General features: G+C 37.8%; 1 protein-coding gene across 2 annotated transcripts in view; it reads left to right on the top strand.

Moving 5' to 3' along the window:
- The window catches only part of TBC1D14 (TBC1 domain family member 14), a 65,996-nt gene that overhangs the window by 34,460 nt on the left and 12,240 nt on the right, over positions 1-19,296 (top strand). For both annotated transcript variants that reach the window (XM_038135780.1, XM_038135781.1), the window contains 9 exons: positions 2,201-2,319; positions 4,900-4,982; positions 7,001-7,118; positions 8,667-8,773; positions 9,612-9,692; positions 11,108-11,202; positions 12,227-12,298; positions 13,577-13,705; positions 16,618-16,727. In XM_038135780.1, coding sequence (XP_037991708.1) covers positions 2,201-2,319; positions 4,900-4,982; positions 7,001-7,118; positions 8,667-8,773; positions 9,612-9,692; positions 11,108-11,202; positions 12,227-12,298; positions 13,577-13,705; positions 16,618-16,727 — 914 coding nt within the window. The remainder of the gene's footprint in view (positions 1-2,200; positions 2,320-4,899; positions 4,983-7,000; positions 7,119-8,666; positions 8,774-9,611; positions 9,693-11,107; positions 11,203-12,226; positions 12,299-13,576; positions 13,706-16,617; positions 16,728-19,296) is intronic.

Here is a 19,296-nt window from a genome sequence, read left to right as displayed (position 1 = left end):
ATGTCAAATTCTGAGATGCTTTAGGGAGTAAGAGAGGTTAATATTTGACTATATTAATTTGTGAAAAAGGGCTCATTAAAAAAAATCAGTCTCTTAATAGAAACTGGGAGAAAGAAAAGCCATTTGCTTCATTCCTATCAGCATAGTGGATTTACTCTGCAGCTGGTGCAGCTGAAGCCCATTATGATGGTGCACTTACCCACCGGTCACTCTCAGTTGTGGGCTGGTACAAGTGACCACTGGAAGCCTGTGCTTTCTGAATATGCTCTCTATCTCAATACCTTTTTTATAGTGTTATTTTGCTTATTTTCTTTTGGAGAAAATTTTATTTCTTCTGCAGGTTTTTTTTAGTGAATGGCTTTGTTAGCATGAGCACTGTCCCTTTACTTGACAAAGCTAAGTACTAGTCCGTAGTTTAAATGCATTTTCCTTGGTTCTTTTCCTTGTTTTCCAACTGATGTCATGCATAGCAGTATTAGCTGGTATTAATGAGCCAGACATTCCAAATTCATGACCATGTTTCCCATTACAGCAATGCAGTCATCATAGGATTGATTGCTGAGGCAGTGCCCAGTTAATAGACAAGGAAAAATAGGGATTTTCTGTGTCCTGAGGGCTCCACAGACCTGTACCCATGAGTCCCACAGAAGCAGTTTGAACTAGGATTGAACTGTACAACACAGAGTGGAAGACCAAGGCTGTGTTGGTCCACATTCATTGCATCATGTCTTGTTTTCATCCATCCCCTTTTTAAGGTGTGATTGGAGACAGCCTTTCTGGAAGGGATGGATCCTGTTTTAATGAAAACTGAATGAACCTCATTGGTCGGAAATGCCGTATCTATTGCCCAAGGAAATTTTGATGAAATAGAGAGGTTAGGTTGAGAGAAAGAAAGCAGAACCATCTGAGGAACTCCTTGTGCTAGCAGGGAAAGGTCTATGGCTGGAGCACTCTTCATAGTACTCATTGATAGTGTTCATTTTTGTTTTTCTAAATTTTATTTTAATAGAAATGGTATAAAAAAGTTGTGCATTAAAGCCTTTGAGTTTTGGAAGTAGCAAGAATCATAATAAAGTTGAATGTAGGAGTAACTGCATGTAATGTGGATGTGATTTTTCCTTAGGACTGTTTGACCATGTTTGTTGTTTGTGTATCACTGATACTTTGCATATTTAATGTTTGCTGTAATAATCAAGCACTGAGGTAAATGGAAGTTCTGTAAAGGTTGTTTTATCCCATTAGGCCATAGTTTTAGTATACTTTCTTTTAAACCAGTGTTTGTAGGAAAAAGTAAAAATACAATGGTACTTGAATGCCAAGTCCTCTCCTATAGGTCAGGGTGATGCAGTAATTAAGGGTAGAAGGACCTCTGAGGAGCTAACTCTCCTCTCAGGACAGAGTCTGCTTAAACCAGGTTCTCAGGGCTCATCCACCTGAGCTTTAAATGCTTTCAAGGTGGGGAGTTCTGTCACATCTCAGGCAACTTGTCCCAGTGCTTGCCTCCTCTCCCTACAAAGCCTTTTCCTCTGGAGGCTGAGCAAGCCTGATTCTCCTGGCCTCTCTTCATGTGGCACTCGCTCCACACCCTGACATCTTGATGCCTCTTTGCTAGTCTTGCTCCAGTGTGTCAGTGTCTGATTACAGACACAGGTTAACATGTTAGGCTCTACTGTGATTTAGGATTGTCTAAGGCATTGTACTGAGTGTGGTCTTTCTGTCTAACACTGATTTTAACCTTTTTTTCTCTCCCCATTGTTGAGCTGTTGTATATGAAAAGAGCTTGTGTAGGAGAAATCTTTCAATGAGATTTTAAGACATGGAGCTTGTGGTCATTTTTTGCTTGATTTTGAAAACTGTGTAAATTTAAAAAAATTATATAGGTCCTATTTTTGGTACCTGCTGTTTGTAAACTCCTTCTTAGTAATACTTTGTAAAAGCAGGCTGTCAGCCAGAGGAACTTAAGATGTGTTTACAAACAAAAAGAATGGATAAAACTGTCAAGATTCACTCCTGAACATAAATTTTGTCTGTGTTTTCAGTGTTGAGGTTGCTCTAGTTGAAAAGCTTCAAAGGGACTATAGTAGGGCTGAGATGTGAAAGCATTGTCCTGAAAACTTTTGTAGATCCCTTTTTAAATTCCCAAGTGCATCATCTTGGTGCTCTCCACTCATGTAAGTTTCCCTGTGTTTTTCTTCTCTAGGAATATGAAGAAAAAACTGGACGAGCTCAGAGACCACTCTCTCCTAAACAGAATGTGAGGAAGAATCTTGATTTTGAACCACTCTCCACTACAGCACTTATTTTAGAGGACCGACCAGCGTAAGTTTTGGAAGTGCCACAGTGAGGGTCTCTTTAAAACCTAATTTTCTCAGTGTATTTGCTTAGTCTAACTTCAACAGGTAATTTAAAATCTAAAGTAGATTTTTTTTTGCAGACTCGTGAATATGAAATTGGGGTGATTATGAGAAAAATTATTCAAACAGAAGGAACTTTATTTTGTAATAAAAGCAATGGCTTTTTTTGAAGGGAGTTAATTAGAATAGCAGAGCTTTAGTTTTGAGTAATTCTTCCTAAACGTGATTAAGGGATTTTATTTTCCATGAGATAACCTAAGCATAAAAACAAAGCTAAAGAAATTGAGAAGCAAGAATACAGTGTCCTGTTTACACAGAGAAAGACCACACCTCCATAAATAATGAAACAGTATAGTGATTGCTCTGCAGGGAGTTCAGCATCACATTTTAAGGGTTGTCAAGCACTTGATGAGTTGTTTCATAACTTTTACTGCAAGGAGATTTTTGCATATGCAGAGTGACTCCAAAGCAATTTACTGGCAGCTGCTTTACCGTGTTTTTCTCCTGAATTACACAAATTCAGTCATGCTTATCAGTTTATGATTATGAATGTGAGCTGGCTTTATGGGCATGACATCTGCATTTCTAGTATAGCTGTGCATTGGTGTGAAGAACTGGCATAACATAGATCTGTGTTTCCATCAACAAACCTGCATGAAAAATGCTCACGTCAAAGTAGTCTAATTGTAGGGTTACTTAAGGACTTTTCTGGCTTGGCTGATGGACTGTGTGGCAAGACTTTGGGAGATGTAGAAAAATGTAAGAGTGAATATTTGTTATAGCAGGCTTTATTATGTACAACTGGAAACAAAGTGTACTGGCTTATCTCTTGTATTTAGAACCTGTTAAAGATCTTTTTTTTGTGGGATAATCTGAGTAGTACAGTGTTTAGACAGATCAAGTTAGTGTTACATTACAGGAGAATGTTCAAATTTTGCTTTCTTTTCTGCTGTTGATAGAGTGAGGAAGTTGTAGCAGAAAGGTATTTTTAAAATTAAGACAATTGAAGCATCACTTCTTTCATCTAATGGGAAAACTGCTCTGGACAGCGCTGCTGTCATCTGACTCTTACTAATGAATATTTTTTTAATTGTTTACCTACACTTTGTATACTGTTTTTTTATGTTTACCTATTAGTCTTTGAGTAGCTTCATATTTAAGACTTCAGACAGAAAAGTGGAGTGAAATTATTTTTTTTCAAAATATCCGCTCTTAATTTCACACTCATTTGTAGGGCTTAGGTAAAACTTCACAGTAAAAAATCAATAAATATTCCATAGTGCCTCTAGCTTCAACTGGAAAAAGCATTAGTTGAATTTTAGTAGATACTAAACAGTATTTCACATGTTTTTTGGCAATATTAAGACATAGAGCCAATATTTTTTGTGGTAGAATTTAAGTTAGCAATACTTGACTTCTTTCATCTGGTTTTCCTTTCCAAACTTCCCCTAACTTAAATAATTTTTAAAGCCTTGGGTTTTAAAAAAAGATGCAGCTCAATTTACCACAGTGAAGCTGGCTAAAGAGTAGATTGCTCTCTCTGGTTAACAAACCAACATTTCACCAAAGTGAAAATTTACTTTTGTTCTTCTAATAACAATCTTGATTTGGAAAAATACTCATGGGCCTGTATCTTGTGCTTATGTATGCATTACAGGCACAGTGATTACATAAATAGTAATGTGTGCTAACTGTTAATGGTGCTGGGGGCTGTCAGCTGCCTGATGTGTGGCACCTTACAGAAACATGAAAGTGAATTTTTGCATAGCTTCTCTATTCACCGCAGATATAAACTGTTCTAGGAATAAAATACAGTGTTCTACAATACAGAAGAACAAAATAGTTAGTCATTTCCTGTTTTGATGTTTTGCTGATCCTGTCGTTGTAAGAGATATGTATGCTTATGTTAATTACAAATATGATTAGCTGAAAGGTCGTGTGTTCTGACATAGGAACACGTGCATTTGTATGGCAGAGCCTTAACACAAATCAAAATGTTTTGTTAGTATTAATAAGTGGAGAATATTGAGGATGACTCCAGTGCCACTTGTTGCTCTAGAAGAGAGGGGAAGGAGTTAAGTCTTTAAAATAGAAATGGTGTTTCAGAGAGCTGAGGGGAAAAGGCTGGGTAAGGGAGTCATTATGTGTGGGTAAAGAAAGTTGTGGGTGTAACTCTTCAACAAGGTGAACAGTAAGAAAGAGTACAGTCCTGTATCTTACCAGTTTAAATCAAAACCAGCCAGCTTTGTATATACCAGTATATTCTCTTCATGAAGATCAGCCTGTGGGTCCAGTTGGTAATAAAAATGCTGAAATTACCAAATGTAAGGAAATTACTCAGCGTATTTTGTGTATAAACGTAGTCATAGCTGGTCAGTGTTCTTCCCTTCTGCTGACTCTGGCAAAAAAAAAGATTCTTTCCAAGGATCTGTTGTTCTGTTCTTTGACTGGATATTTTGACAGGAAGCAGAGTGTGCTTTTCATTTAGAAGTGTCTAGAATTTTATTTAGACAGTCATGCCAACTGTAAATATTATTTTTTTTAGGAACCTTCCTGCAAAACCAGCAGAAGAAGCTCAGAAACACAGGCAACAGTACGAAGAAATGGTGGTTCAAGCAAAAAAAAGAGGTGATGGAATTTCTCATCTTCAGAGTCAAAAAGTATAGGGGTATTTTCTAAACCTGGAATGCACTTGTGTCAGTCTGTTGCTCTGTAATGTGAGGGATCTCTGCTTCCTCTCGAAGAAGGATCACTTCCAAGAGAGGGGAGCAAAGGTGGTTTTGTTGAAAAGCCCAGCCTCAAGCTGAAAAGGAAATGGTCCTAGAATCCAGCAGGAAATAATTTTTCAAGTCATAACTGTTAAAGGAGTGACATCTGTTTGTGGGTTTAAAAACGTAATATATTGAAGTCGATTGTTGGTCAAATTAGTGACTGGACTTAAAACTGCAGGATATTTGTCAGTTTCATGCTGGAAGCAACCTGTTCAGGCCGTAGTACATAAACACAGAATTTTCCACATAGGAAAATGTATGCAGTTAGGTGTATTTGATAATCTCTCACTTAAAATTTACAGCTTTCTCAAGGATTTGCTCATAATTTCTTGCCTGACATTTTTTGCAGAAGAGTCTTAGTAACACTGTACCATGAATATGAGGTAGAGATGATGGTTGTGGGTTCTTTTGGCTGATATTTTTGACCATCTGGGTTTTCTAATTCAAAACAAGCATTGGAATAATAGGAGATTTGGACTTGGGTTTTGCATCCAATGAGAGCTACTGGAAATATATTTTTCCAGCTGGCCAGACTCTTGAACTATATGAAACAGTGAAAAGGGTATATGAACAGAGGACTTCACTGCAGAATGCAAGTGACACACTAAAAGAGGTATCCTCTTGTGATCTTGAACATCACATACCTACCAGTGAAGTTCTGACTTCATGTGCCTGCTGTTCAATATATCTGCTTCTGTATGTATAGTCTAAAGGAGTTTCCTTGTTTTTTCTTTGCATGTAGAGTGGGTGGATTGGGGAAAATGGGATGATTGTTAAGGTGATGGACCAGGTCCTTGTGCTGTCTTCATTGAATTGGAGTATGTCATTCTGTCCAGATAAATACCATGACAAACCCATTTTCCCTGAAGCCACTCCAGATGAACAGCTTTGCAGAGCGATACATGGTTGAGACATCAGGAGATCAAAGACTGTAAACACACTCTTGTTGGTTAGAGAAAAATTGAAAGCTTGCATTTCAGCAGGCTTGCAAAGAGCTTGTATCGGAGCTGAAAACATTATGATTATGTTGCTATGGTTCTGCTCAGGCACAGTTTCTGTGGGACTTTAAAGTGGATCTGTCAGGTAGAATGTGTCGGTTCCAAAGACCTTGTTCATGGTAGTGCTTTTCTTCAGTGAGTTCTTCTTGCCAGGTCAGCACCTCCTCATACTGCAGATAGTATGTGAATGCACACCCATGTCCTGCTGTAGAGAGTGTAGAGAGTGCCTGGATTTGTTTAACAAATTTGCAGTGGAAAAAGCAGTAAATGATAATGCAGGAAGAAATACCGAGTGATAATTCAAACTGCAAAGTACATCTACACTAGACATGAAATATATTTTCATCTTAGTGAACTGAAGGTTTCCATTTGGTATGTGTAACATCTAGATTATCCATATGTGAAGTAGCATCAAAAATGTGGCTCTTGTGATTTCTTGACAGTATACCTAAATTGTAATACAAGAATGAAAACAAAATAAAAATTCGTATTCATTTGGCCTGTAGTTTTGTGACTGCCATAAAAGGGGTGGGGCTTTATTAGGAAATACTCTGACCTGTTCTGCTAGGTGAGGCTGTTGACTGACTGAGGTGTTAATTCAAAGTTAATAGTGTGGTTAGATTTAAGAGTCAAAGAAGTCATACATTATCCACTTCCCATTGTCCCTTCTGTGGAATATGAAACTTATAGTTTCAGTTTGTTCTTCATTCACATTTGCAATCACTGCTCAGCTTGCTGTGTGCTTGGGAATTTTTCAGAATTTGAACAGTCCACTTTAGGGTGAAGACAGTGTGCTTTACATGGTTGCATAGCCATGACTAACTAAATATTTAGTTTCTGGTTTTATTAACTTAGAAAGGTAATTCCTTTTTTGCAGAGATTAAAGAAGCCCAGAAGAGAAAGAAACAACTGGAAGAACGCTGTAAACTGGAAGACAGCATTGGCAATGCTGTTTTAACTTGGAACAATGAAATCTTACCCAACTGGGAAACTATGTAAGACAGTATGTTATATTGAGTTTTAATTAAAAATTGCAGTCTATATCAGTCTGTATCCTGAAGAGAAGTTGCAAAGTGAGGAAGCATAAATTTTAAATGGTCTTGGAAGCTTTTGTTAGAAAATCATTCTTTAACAGCTACAAAAGAAATAAGAAACATCTTTATTTCTACAAGGTGGTTGGAAGTGATGCAGTGCTGAGTCTTATTACTTGTCTTTAATGAAAGCTCAAGATATTCAGAAACTGTGAAGCACTGAGAAGTGATCTGTGGTAGAGAATGTAAAAGCATAAGGCATAGTACTTGAACATCATCCATTTATCAGAAATGAGCTTTCCTTGACTGAGCTGTTAATGTAATATCAGTGTAGATTGAGGTATGTAAATGGTTTATGAAGCCACTTTAATTCTAGAGTAGTATATATACTGGGATAATCAAATTATGGAAAAGAGAAATAGGGAAAAAGTTATTTATATTAAGTGCTAGAAGATTTCCTTCAAAGACATAGCACAGGCAGTTGATAAGATACCTTGGTGATCTTTGCTAGTCATCTTAAAAAAACCAGCCCCCAGTTCTCCAAGTACAACCACCACAACATAAACTATAAACCAACAGCACTCAGAACTGTAATTTGCTTAACAATGGAATTTAGTTACCTTGAGAATATATATTAAAAAGATTGACAGAATTTGTTGGAAAATGTGTTTCTGGAGAACTGAAGTATAATGAACTAAGTCTAAACAAATTGTATATTTACATGTTTGTCTTTAGTGTTTGAAGATGCATCTGTTATGGTTGCTGTAAAAATTAGGTCACCTTTTCCTTTATTGGTTTATAAATTCAGAAGTTCTCCAATGTATTCACTGACTGTTTTACAGTTTTAGTTTTCAGAATCTGCTGAAGGATAAACAGATTCTTGTGGTTTTACCACTTTTCATTGGTGCTTAGGTGCTATTTTGTTGTTCCTCCTCCTCCTGGGCTCTCAGATTGCTGAACATCAGCTGCATCCATTTCAAAGCCTGTTTAAGACATTTAAAATGTCTTTCAAGCTCCCACCTAAAAGTTAATCCTTGTCACATCTTTGTTCATTTTTCCAGAGGCACAGAACTGAAAAGATAGGTGGAATGCTGCATGTCTTTGCACAGCAGGGTGATGAGAGAGGGCAGAGGGTAGACTTTCATAACTTGTTCCTGTATTTAGTCTTGTATGGAGCTGTCCAATCTTTAACATAGGCAGTGGCATAGGTGTGGACTTCTTTCCATTTGTTTTCCCCATGATTTTTGCTAATCAAGTGTGGCTGCAGATTATGTGTATTGTGATTGCTGTGCTTCTGTCAATATAAAGCCATTGCATTGGAAGGAAGCAAGATTTCCTTTGTGGTTCAAAGCAAAATAGTACTAAAGAATGGATATATGCAAATTGTATTTTACTTCTTAAGCCATTGATGTTCATTTTGATTTGATTCCCATCAGCAGTGATAGGATGATATATTTGCAATTCAGCTGACCAGGAAATATTTCCCAGAATAACCTGTTTTACTTTAAACAGGTGTTGTTCGCGTAAAGTCCGAGAGCTGTGGTGGCAGGGCATTCCACCGAGCGTGAGAGGCAAAGTCTGGAGCTTGGCAATTGGAAACGAGTTAAACATCACCCACGGTGAGGCTGCTGTTTTGTAGACATTTCTTACTAAGTGAAATAGTGAGGGGACATTCTTTTATCTGTTGTGGTGTGGGTGTGAGGAAATGTTATCTAGTTATGCTTTTTTTGTGCTGCTTTGATATGTTTTGTTCAAAAATACAGCATCTTTTAATCTTGTAGCTGTTCTAGGACTGCTGCTGTGAATCATTTCTGAGTATTGCTGTCCCTGTGTCTTGCTTTGATGTTGGATGGAGATGGTCAGAATTAATGACTCAATTTCTTTTTTCTTTTTGAAACATAAAATTGTTGTTAATTTTGAAATGCCTATGAGTATGTGTATAGTGTGCTTCCTTTGATTTGAAGTAAGACAACAGGTTTGTAAGAGATTAACAGACCCCTGGCAAGATTTGTACTTTGATTTGTGAGAATAGAAATTTCTGAGTACAGAAATATTCAGCTCTGAAAGACTAACTTAAGTAATTAATTCCAGCATGGAAATGTGGTAGCCTGTACTCCTGCTGTATTGTCCTGCTTCTCTATGCATTGCTTAGTTACCGTGGCTATAGTTCTTACATAATTTGCTAGACTTTCCTAATTGTCCATTCACACTGTAATTTTGAACATCAGTGTTCTGCAAGAAAAAGCAAATATTTGAAAGTAAAATGCAGTTTAGATTGCCTTTCCTTTGGACTTCATATGAAGTTACAGGTGAGTGGAAGACGCCTTTCAAAACTGTGACCCAGTTAGAAGTTCTTCTGCTGTTAATGCCTAGGGCAGCATTGCCCATGTGGTGGGTGGTTTGTGGACATGAGCATGTACAAGTAGTGGAGTTGGTTTTTTGTGTTTCTTTTTCCAGAACTATATGATATTTGTCTGGCTCGTGCCAAAGAGAAGTGGCGATCACTTAGTACAGGAGGGCCTGAAGTAGAATGTGAAGGTATGCTTTTTGTAAATGATTTCTGCTGTGTTATAGAATAAGACATTTTGTAAACTAGTTCCTTAAAATGAAATCACATATTTTGAACAACAAAAAAAATCGGGTATAAAGTTGTGTTCTAGTAAAAAGAAAATGTCTTTTTGTGAAAGCAAGAAATAGCTGTATTTTTCTCAGTGAAATTCTGGTGTCATACAAAACACACTTGTTTGTGGGGTTTTTTTTATAAACAGTCTCTGGGTACAGTTCTTTGATGCAAATTTGTAGGAAAACTACAAATAGTAGTTTGGGGATTATCACTGGAATTGGAACACTAAAATGCTTTTCTGCATCTATAGTTTTGGGATTGCAGTTCAGGTTAGAGCAGAAAATTGCATTTTAGTCCCTTATTGCAACTTTGAGCTCAAGTCATTGGTGTGTTTCAGAGGACAGCAGGTTTGTTTTTTTTTCTGCAGATAAAGTAGTTTGAGATTTACTAATTGGAAGAGTTGACTGTTTTTGAGAGATTAGGAAGCTACATGCAAATGACTGAAATTGCCTTCAGTAAGTAATTATACTGAACAGAGGGGAAAAAAAAGATGGCATTACATACTGGCATTTATAAGCAGAAAAAATATTTTTGATTGGAAATTCCCACTTTGTTCCCTTGAGATTATTTATATCTTAAATAAGATAACACCTAGTATGTTTCCAGCTTCCTCTTGCACTTTATTTTCCGGAGTGTATATGCTCATGTGATTGATGCTCATTGTCTATTGACAGCTTGCTCAGTCAACAGCAGTAGGTAATTCCCAACTATACAGAACAGACAGAATACCAGTAAGACATCTCGATACCAGAATGATGACTAATGCTATAGAAATATACTTGGTACAGGATCTGTTTCAGTTATGGAGAGTGTATTGTAGTATCAGTTACAGGATCTACAAAGGCTAAATAAACGTGAAGCTGAAAGGAGAGCTTTCACAGTAGTAGAGATAGGTGGCATCCATCACAGGCTGCCACTTGAGGACTTCCCTCTTCCACCACAACTTTTTTCACAGAGGCAGCTACTTCAGGATCCACTGGGAAGCCTTGGTGGTGGTGAGGGGTCACGGGTTTACAGGCTTGTATCTGTCCAATGATTTGTCAGCACATACAGAAAAAGTGCCTGACCTGCCTTGCCCTGTATCTTTCCCCACCTAATTTCAAAACATATTGAGGGTCACTGGGCACTGTAGGGTTGCTCTGGGTCAGGATGTACTTTCTGCTTAGCCTGTCTGCTGAATGTGGGGAATTGTTCTGTCTGTAGCCTTATTCCCTAGCATTTACATCAAAATACATGAACTGTGTAAAAGGTAAACCTTGCTGGAAAACAAAAACAAGAGCAAATGTTCACTGAATGTTTGTAATAAATGTAGTAACTTTGGCTTTTGCAGATGCTGGGTTTTCTGCAGCTGACAGAGAAGCAAGCTTGGAGTTAATAAAATTGGATATCTCAAGAACATTTCCTAGTCTCTGTATATTCCAACAAGTAAGCAATGTTAACTTTTGTCTTGACATGTCAAGGAAATCAATATAATCTGGCCTGTCCTTTGGTTGGAGCAGGCTTTTGAGTTCTGAATGAGCATGCATCTTGAGACGATAAAGTTCCTAGAGATTTTGGAAAACTAGAAATAATCTAGAGGAGAGTAACATCAAGGTGCATACAAAACCCCAAACTGTTTGGTAATCATTATGATTTTTCTAACATAGTTGATGCTGGTTTCTGTCTGACGAAGTGATGCAGGTGACTGTTCCAAAGTCAGTGAATCAATACTGCTGGTTATAAATACACAGTGGGAGAGAACATCTCAAACAAATGGGACTGGTTGCCCTTTTTTTGGTTTGATGCAAAACTGATTTAGCTTGTATGGTTTTATTGTGCTTTAGTGACTCAGTTTAATCAGATTTTGTCCTTCTATGCACAGATTTCAGCAGCCCTGTAAAAGGTTTAGATTGTGATAAATCACCATTTTTAGGGAAAATCTTCTCCCTTTGGAAACTCTCAGCCATTTACAGTACTCAGTGTAAGATATGGCAGCTGTTAGTAGTCAGCAATGTGAAATTCTTTTTAGCTGTACATGTCCTTCTCAATACGCTCTTTCTCTGTTATGGCATATTGTTGTTTTGACTGTTTTCTTCATGCTTGACTTTTGCCTTCAGTCTCAGAGACAATTACGTGGTTTGCATTATTGTTCTACTTCCTTGGCACTATTGCCAGAGTGCTGCTGAGCTGCAAGGAATCTCTTAGGCTTGCATTCCTATTGTATAAGTATTTAATATCTAATCAATGTATTGGATGAACTGTATGTGTTTATAACAAATGGGGTTTGGAGAGTTGTTTCATTCTGTTAAAGCTAAAATTATTTAGAATAGTTCAGCTGTTCTAAGCTACATTGGGAAGGAATATTACTGCTACTTTGTCAGCAGTAATAGAGACCATCTGTAGCACTGAAGGTTTTTTAACATGCTTGTTGTATAATCAGATGTATTGTGCTGTTTTTGTTTAATTATAGGGTGGTCCTTACCATGACACGTTGCACAGTATTTTAGGAGCCTATACTTGTTACAGACCTGATGTAGGCTATGTAAGTGAAGAACTTATTTTTTCAGGGGTGGGGAGGGAGATGTTTTTAGGGGGAGGAAGGATTTTATTAATTAGTCATTTTTAGACCTGTATTAAATGCTTTGGAGGGGTTGTGTGTGCTTTTTTTCTATTCCAGTACATGGGTGAGAAGTGTGTATAACATTTATTTTGCTGGATTTAAGCTTTTTACAAGTTAAGTAATTGGAAAATCCATATTTGTACTGAAAAGTACATAATTTGAAAATTGGAATCTAAGACAAGGTGGAGTTATGTCCTTATTGTCAGTACCAGTCTTACTGAGACTGCTGTTAAATTGAAGTGATTGTTGTTTCTGTCTCTTAGCACTGTGAGTTTCTTGACCAGTCTCTAAAGCAGTGCCCATTGAAGCTGCATGAGCTCAATCATAGTGTTTGAAGTAGTGATTTTGAGAGGGCTGAGTGGATTTCATCTAGTCTCTGTATGCAGAGCAGGGTTATACAGAGAGGCTTCTTCTTTATTGGGGAGCAGTTTTAGACAAGGCAAGTGTAGAGAGGGGACATTCCTACTTTGGAGGTAGCACATAATGCTTGGCAAGAGCTGCTGAACATGACTGCTGGGAAATGAGACAAAGGGCAGATCAGCTGCTGTGCCTCATGTGGCACAGCAACAACCTGTTGTGTTGGGAAGGAGCTTGTTCCTCAGGTTTGCAGGAATGACAGGCACACCTTGCTCCATGTGACCCACAATGGCAGCACTGCACCCTCCGGGTGAGAGAGGTTTGCCTGGATTCCACAACAGACTTCGTAGAGAAAGGGAACAATATCAATAAAACAATAGTATAATCTTAGAACGGTTTTGTTTACCAAATGACTCAGTGCAGTTGTTTTTAACTGCTGGTAATTTATTGAAAAACAAAAGTACAGGCTTTGTCTCGAGAGTTCAAGTTCAGCTTTCCTCAAATAAGGATCTAGATGACCCATCCTTGGGAGAAAAGGGATTACTTTGAAACACCTGATTGTTAAAAAAAGTTCTTTATTCTGTATATTTCAAAGTGTTGTCAACCTACCCTATCATAGCAGTTCAGCTTGGAGTCTTTGAAAGAAGACAACATGGGAATTGTTAGTTTCCATGCACTGAACATGTGCTATCAAGGGGCATGTGGGTTAAAAAGTCTTACTTTTCTGAGCATTTCTCAAGATGCAGCAGCTCAGTGAGTGCATCAAATACTAATGAGCACGAGGACAAAATGAGGCAATATAATAGAATTACTGCTAAAGAGTAACTCTTCTCCTTTCTTCAGGTGCAGGGCATGTCGTTCATAGCGGCTGTATTGATCTTGAACTTGGATACTGCAGATGCCTTCATTGCTTTTTCTAACCTTTTAAATAAGCCCTGTCAGATGGCATTTTTCCGTGTGGACCATGGCCTTGTAAGTATGCAAAAAACCTGTAATCAACATGCTGTGGATAATGTATAGGACAAGTTTAAAAAAAGAAAAATTTATGATTTCAGTGGCTTGGAAAAGAAATCAGAATTTATGTTAAATCAACACAATTTATAAAAAAAAAAACCCAACACACATGCAGAATCCCTCAAAAAAGTCAAACCAAAGATCACCCTATCAACCTTTTTGAACAAGACATGTGAATGAAATTGTTGAGTAGCTATTTTATGATGCTCAGAGAATAGTTATGAGAATATTACTGTAGGTGGTTTTCAACAATGCTGCAGTTGAAAGCTGAAAGCACCTTAATGAAAGTGTCTTGAAAGTGCTTTTTATCATAGGCTAATAGGTTGCTAAAAACAGACTGTTGCAGGCAGAGCCAGGTTTTCCATATTTTCCTGTAGCAGCTGTGTTTGAGTCCCACAGGCTGCTTTTCAGAGAAAGAAACCTCTCACACCTCAAGTTTTCACTGGGGACTGATTGCCTCATTTTCTCTAGAGTCTCTAGAATTCCATGTCAGCAGGTACACTAGCAAAATTTGACACATCTCCTCAAATGTGGCTTTAATTTACTTTAAAGGTATTTTGTGTAAAATATATGACATTCTGTAATTCTTTCTCATCTCTTAGCACTATGAAAATAGGATCTGCCTCTTAAGAGTTCAAATGCAAGGAAAAAAGCAAAAAGAATGGATGATGACAGCAGTTACTGTTGTTGCTTAAAAAGTAGACACTAGAAATCCTATTAGTATTCCTGCTGGAAAAGTATTCCCTGTTCAGTCCCTGAATTCCATTAGTTGTAAATACCATGGGAGAATGTTCCACAGGGCAGACAGCATTGCTAGGAGTGCTATCAGCTATCTCCATTACAGTACTTGGAAAAGGAGGACGTGCTCATGCATTCAGTGTGTAAATGTGGTTTTTGTGAAGATGGTTTTGGAATTGAATTGGATAGAGTAAGATAAATATTTTTTTAGCTGTGCTAGTGGGGTTTGCAGTTCTTTCACAGAGTGCTGTTCAGTTCTGTTAGCCTGGCCAAATAGAGCCTATGGGATAACTGTGTGCTTACAGAGGGCAGAGATGGTGGTACATGAAATAGTAATGTCATGAAAGCAAACCCATGATTTGACAACACAAGGAAAATGTCATCTAATATTTCAAAGGGACTAGTGACACTTGAGTGGGACAGTTTCTGCTTTTTGTGGTGAACATACTAATCTGTAGCCTACCCTCATCTTTTTGTGTCAGCTTAATAAGCAAATGCTGATTTTTTTGTATAGTAAATTAATAAAAAATAATACCAGCGTAAGTTAGTTGTATGAATAATAGTAATTTCTGCAGGTTTATCTTGACTTCTTTTGTTGGTTAATTTTATTAAACAATTTTTTTTTCATTACCACAAGGAAAACTCTTGTTGAATGTTGATTTGATCAAAATACTACTTGTACTGCTGCCCACATTGCTATCAATAGAAATGACTGTAGCAGTTATATGTAAGGTCCTGCCTCTGCAGTACTTTTGAAAGTAGGAACTTCAGTAGAATTGTCTTGTAGTGGTGCCAACAGATGATTTTGAAAGTAGGACTGTCTGATGCATTATCTGCTTCATTCTTTATGCTCACAGGTCTCATAGGTGCTTGGATTTCATGCATTTAAAAATCCGCACTGGGAAGCTGTTTCAGGGGTACAGTTCTTTAAAGTGGGTTCCTGAATTTCTGGTGTCATGTTTGACATGAAGCTGCTTCTCTGTAATTGACGTTTCAGAGATTTCAGTAGCTTCAGTTATATCTCTAGCATGCACCCATCTCTGATTGACTTAAAGCCTCATACTGACTACCAGGCTCAGGTGTTTATTTGTCACTGTTAATGAAAGTAGTCCACCATCTGTCAGTTCATTCAGAGGAAATGGGAAATACTTCTGTAAGGACATTAAAAAAACCTCAGAGATAAACTTTTCATTCTTTAAAAGGATTTCACACAGAAGTCTCCGAAAGGATCCTTTTACTGTAATGATGTTTTGGGGAGAAGTATGCTGTTGCAAGTCATACTTGGAAGAAATCACAGCCTTTCTTTATTGCTTTTATTGGGATTTGCATTACTGACTCATTCAAGGACTTTGCTTAACTTTTTTCCCTGTAGTATTAGGGACAGTGATTAAATAATCTTGAATTGGAAGATATTTTTACCATGTTCTCGGTTATGAAATTTGACTAAATACTTGAATTCTAAGATAGCATAAAAGTCTTTGTGTTAAAAGCAATGAAGTTCAGGGGTTATGATGTGAGAGAGTTACAAGCTGTTTCTCTTGCATAGGTGTTTTGTCCCAGTCCTTGATTTTTTTGTGTGAAACTCATATCTTCCTTTTTTGCAAAAGAAATGCCTATTATCTAAATGTAGAATGTATGGTATTGCATTGGTATTAGACTGTTAGAATAGCTTTGGTATTAGATTGTGATTTATGACTGGAATATACTGGGCTCTTCGCTGTTGCTGTGGAGTATTAACATTATTTTAGTTTTGTATTTCATTATGTTCCATTGGATCTTGGATTTTGTTCAGTATAATATTAAATTACTGCCACAAGCATAAAACACCATTCTGTTATAATTATTTTGAGAAATCAGCCAAAAACTTCTCTCCTGCTGGTATTTTTTTTTCCAAAGGAAGCTGGCCAAGACCCAAAGAAAATGTTACATTGTTTAGTATGAGAATCATATATAGAGTGGATCTTAAACTCTTAGTGCTTGCAGATGCTGCCTTTTATGTAAATGCTTAGCTCTTTATAGTATCATGTAATTCATGGATCCTATTTTTGAAGGGTGTTAATCCTACAACAGATAATACATTTAAACTTATAACACAGCTAACTGCTTGTTTTCTCCCTGTTACATTTTCCCAGATGCTGACTTACTTTGCTGCATTTGAGGTATTCTTTGAGGAAAATCTGCCAAAGTTATTTGCCCACTTCAAAAAAAATAACTTGACTCCAGACATCTATCTAATTGATTGGTAAGACATTGAAAGAGTAATTACTAATTTTTGTGACATACAGCTCTGTGTCAGTGTTCATGACAGAAATGGAAATGTTCTTAGCTAGTTTAATATTGTTCTAAGATAGAGGCTTTATTTTTTGTTCAGTACTTGAGTTGTCAATCCAAATCATTCCCACATACTTCTGTGATGTTTAACATTTGCCTAACCTTTATTTCTGTACTTGTGTTAAGTTGGAAGCTTGTTTTGAAATAATGCTGACCTCCTGAGAAACTTTGTCTGTTGCATGTGCAGGTGGGCACCAGGGTTATCTATTCAGAAAATATTTCCAGTCTTGCATTTGAAATGTGTACTTTGTCCTCCACAGATCAGGAAAAACGCAATTAAAACATTTGTCCGTACAACATAAAACTCAAAGCTACAGAAAAGCTATTCCACTTAGCAGATGGGCAATTAGAGTCTTCTTGTTAGATGAAACTGTCTTTCCTTTAAATTTTCTTTTCCTTTAAGTTCTAGTTCTATAATCAGAACATTTTCTTTAGAGAGGAAAAAAGACAAAGATCTTATTTGCACTTCTACCAAATTTCAGTGAGGTATTATGCACTCCAAATTGAGTGCTTGCATTTATGCCTATGAGACCTTGGTTTGGGGCAGTTAAAAAGTCTCTTTTTCAGAAAGACTTTGTTGTCAGTTTTGGGATGACATGAAAGATTTTTTGTGAAAAATTGGTTTGCCCTTACATTGTTGACAGTTTCTTCTGTTCTCAGGTATCTGACAAATACCTTAAGTAAGAGAATAAATTCCCAGTGGTAACATTGAGATTTTTTTCTCTGAGATTAATAAACTGTTTTTCTGGAAAATATTTGTTGTGTTAATGCAATTTTACCTGAATGTCTTTGGCAATACCCTGATCTTTAAGACCTGGTTGGTAGCATTCAACATGAGGCTGATCTCTTAGACAAACACACATTTGAAGTAAATCAGTCGAAGCAAAAAGCTTGAAGTTCGAATACATTCATTTTCATGGGATCATAGAATTTCTGAGGTATTGGAACAGTCCTCTGAGATAGCAAATCTAAACCCATTGCTCAAAGCACAGCTTGCTCATGACCTTGTCCATTTGGGTTTTGAGTATCTTCAAGGAACACTTCTCAGTGTCTTCAGGCAGCTCTGTTCCAGTATTCAACCACCCTTGTAGTTAACAAGTTTTTTATTATGTTTAAAATGGAATTTTCTGCAGTTTGTTTTGTGCTTGTTGGCTCTTGTCCTTTCACTGGATACAACCAGGAAAAGTCTGGTTCTGTCTGATGTAGGAATGTGCCCCCTATGGACAGAGTGACGGAACCTTCCTCTGTCCCCCAAAAAGGAAAGAGCCCAGAAGTTTCTCCCGGTGATCAGGTAGGAAAGTCACTGATAGGACCTTGGGGACAGGTAATTGGCCATAAACCAAAAGGTCCCGCCTGGGCCATTTAGTAGAAAAGCACAGAACAAAGAAACCAAATCGCTTTTGTGAGGTGTCTTTTACCAGGAGCACAAGCTTGTGACACCTGGATCGCTTTGAGTTTGTTATTTTGCCTTTATTTTTTGTTCCTGATGCTGTCACATCAGCCTCCTGCTCCTTTTATGCCTCCCGATGAAAGCTGAGCTATTCTGGGGTGTAGTGTTGGGGTGGTGAGAGCTTATCAGATCAGCTCGAAACCCCCCGGGCAAAACTCTACAGTCTTGTTTTCATCCTTCTATCAAGTGTTTTTAGATATTTAGGTCCAAGCCATCTTTTCTCCCAGCTGAGCAGTACCAGCCTGCTCAGCCACTCCCTCTGTATCACATGTCCAAGCCTTTGATCACATTCATGGTGAGCTGGACTTGCTCCAGTATATCCATGTCTGTCTTGTACTGGGTCCCAGAGCTGGCTTGTCAGTGCTGAGTAGATGCATGGCCTGCTTTGGCATGCTGGCCGTGGTTCAGCTTGGTGTCCACCAGAACCTCACGGTCTTTTTCTGCAAAGCCGCTTTGCAGCCAGTTGGCTTCCCAAATAAACTTGTACCCGGGCTTACTTCCTACCTATGTGTAGGACTTGGCATTTCCCTTTGCTGAACTTCATGGGACTCCTCTTGGCTCATTTCTCCAAGGTCACTCAAGTGTATCAAGGTCGCTGAGGAGTTGTATCAGCCACCAGCCTCCCAGTTTTATATCACCTGTAAACGTGCTGTGGGTACAGTCTAACCCATCATCTAGACCCTTAATGAAGACATTTAAAAGCATTGGATTCATGTCAAACCCTGGAGTACACTAGCAGTGGATTGGCTCAAAGCTATACTTCATGGCACTAAATGACAACCTTCTGAGCTTGACAGTTCCAGCCAGTTTAAGATCCACCTCACTGTCTATCTAATCCGTACTTCATTGGTTCAACAGAAAGGATTTTATAGGATACAGTGTTGAAAACCTTACTAGCATCAAGATATACAATGTCTGTTCCTCTCCCCTCTTCCGCCAAGCCAGTCATCCCAGTGGATAAGCTATCAAGCCTGGTTGGGCATGATTTTGCTTTCACAAATCCATCCTGACTTCTCGCAGTCACCTTTTT

Source organism: Motacilla alba, chromosome 4 (genome assembly GCF_015832195.1).
Source record: "Motacilla alba alba isolate MOTALB_02 chromosome 4, Motacilla_alba_V1.0_pri, whole genome shotgun sequence".
Taxonomy (NCBI): Eukaryota; Metazoa; Chordata; class Aves; order Passeriformes; family Motacillidae; genus Motacilla; species Motacilla alba.
Note: the sequence above shows the minus strand (reverse complement) of the source record. Positions and strands in the feature narration are given on the sequence as shown.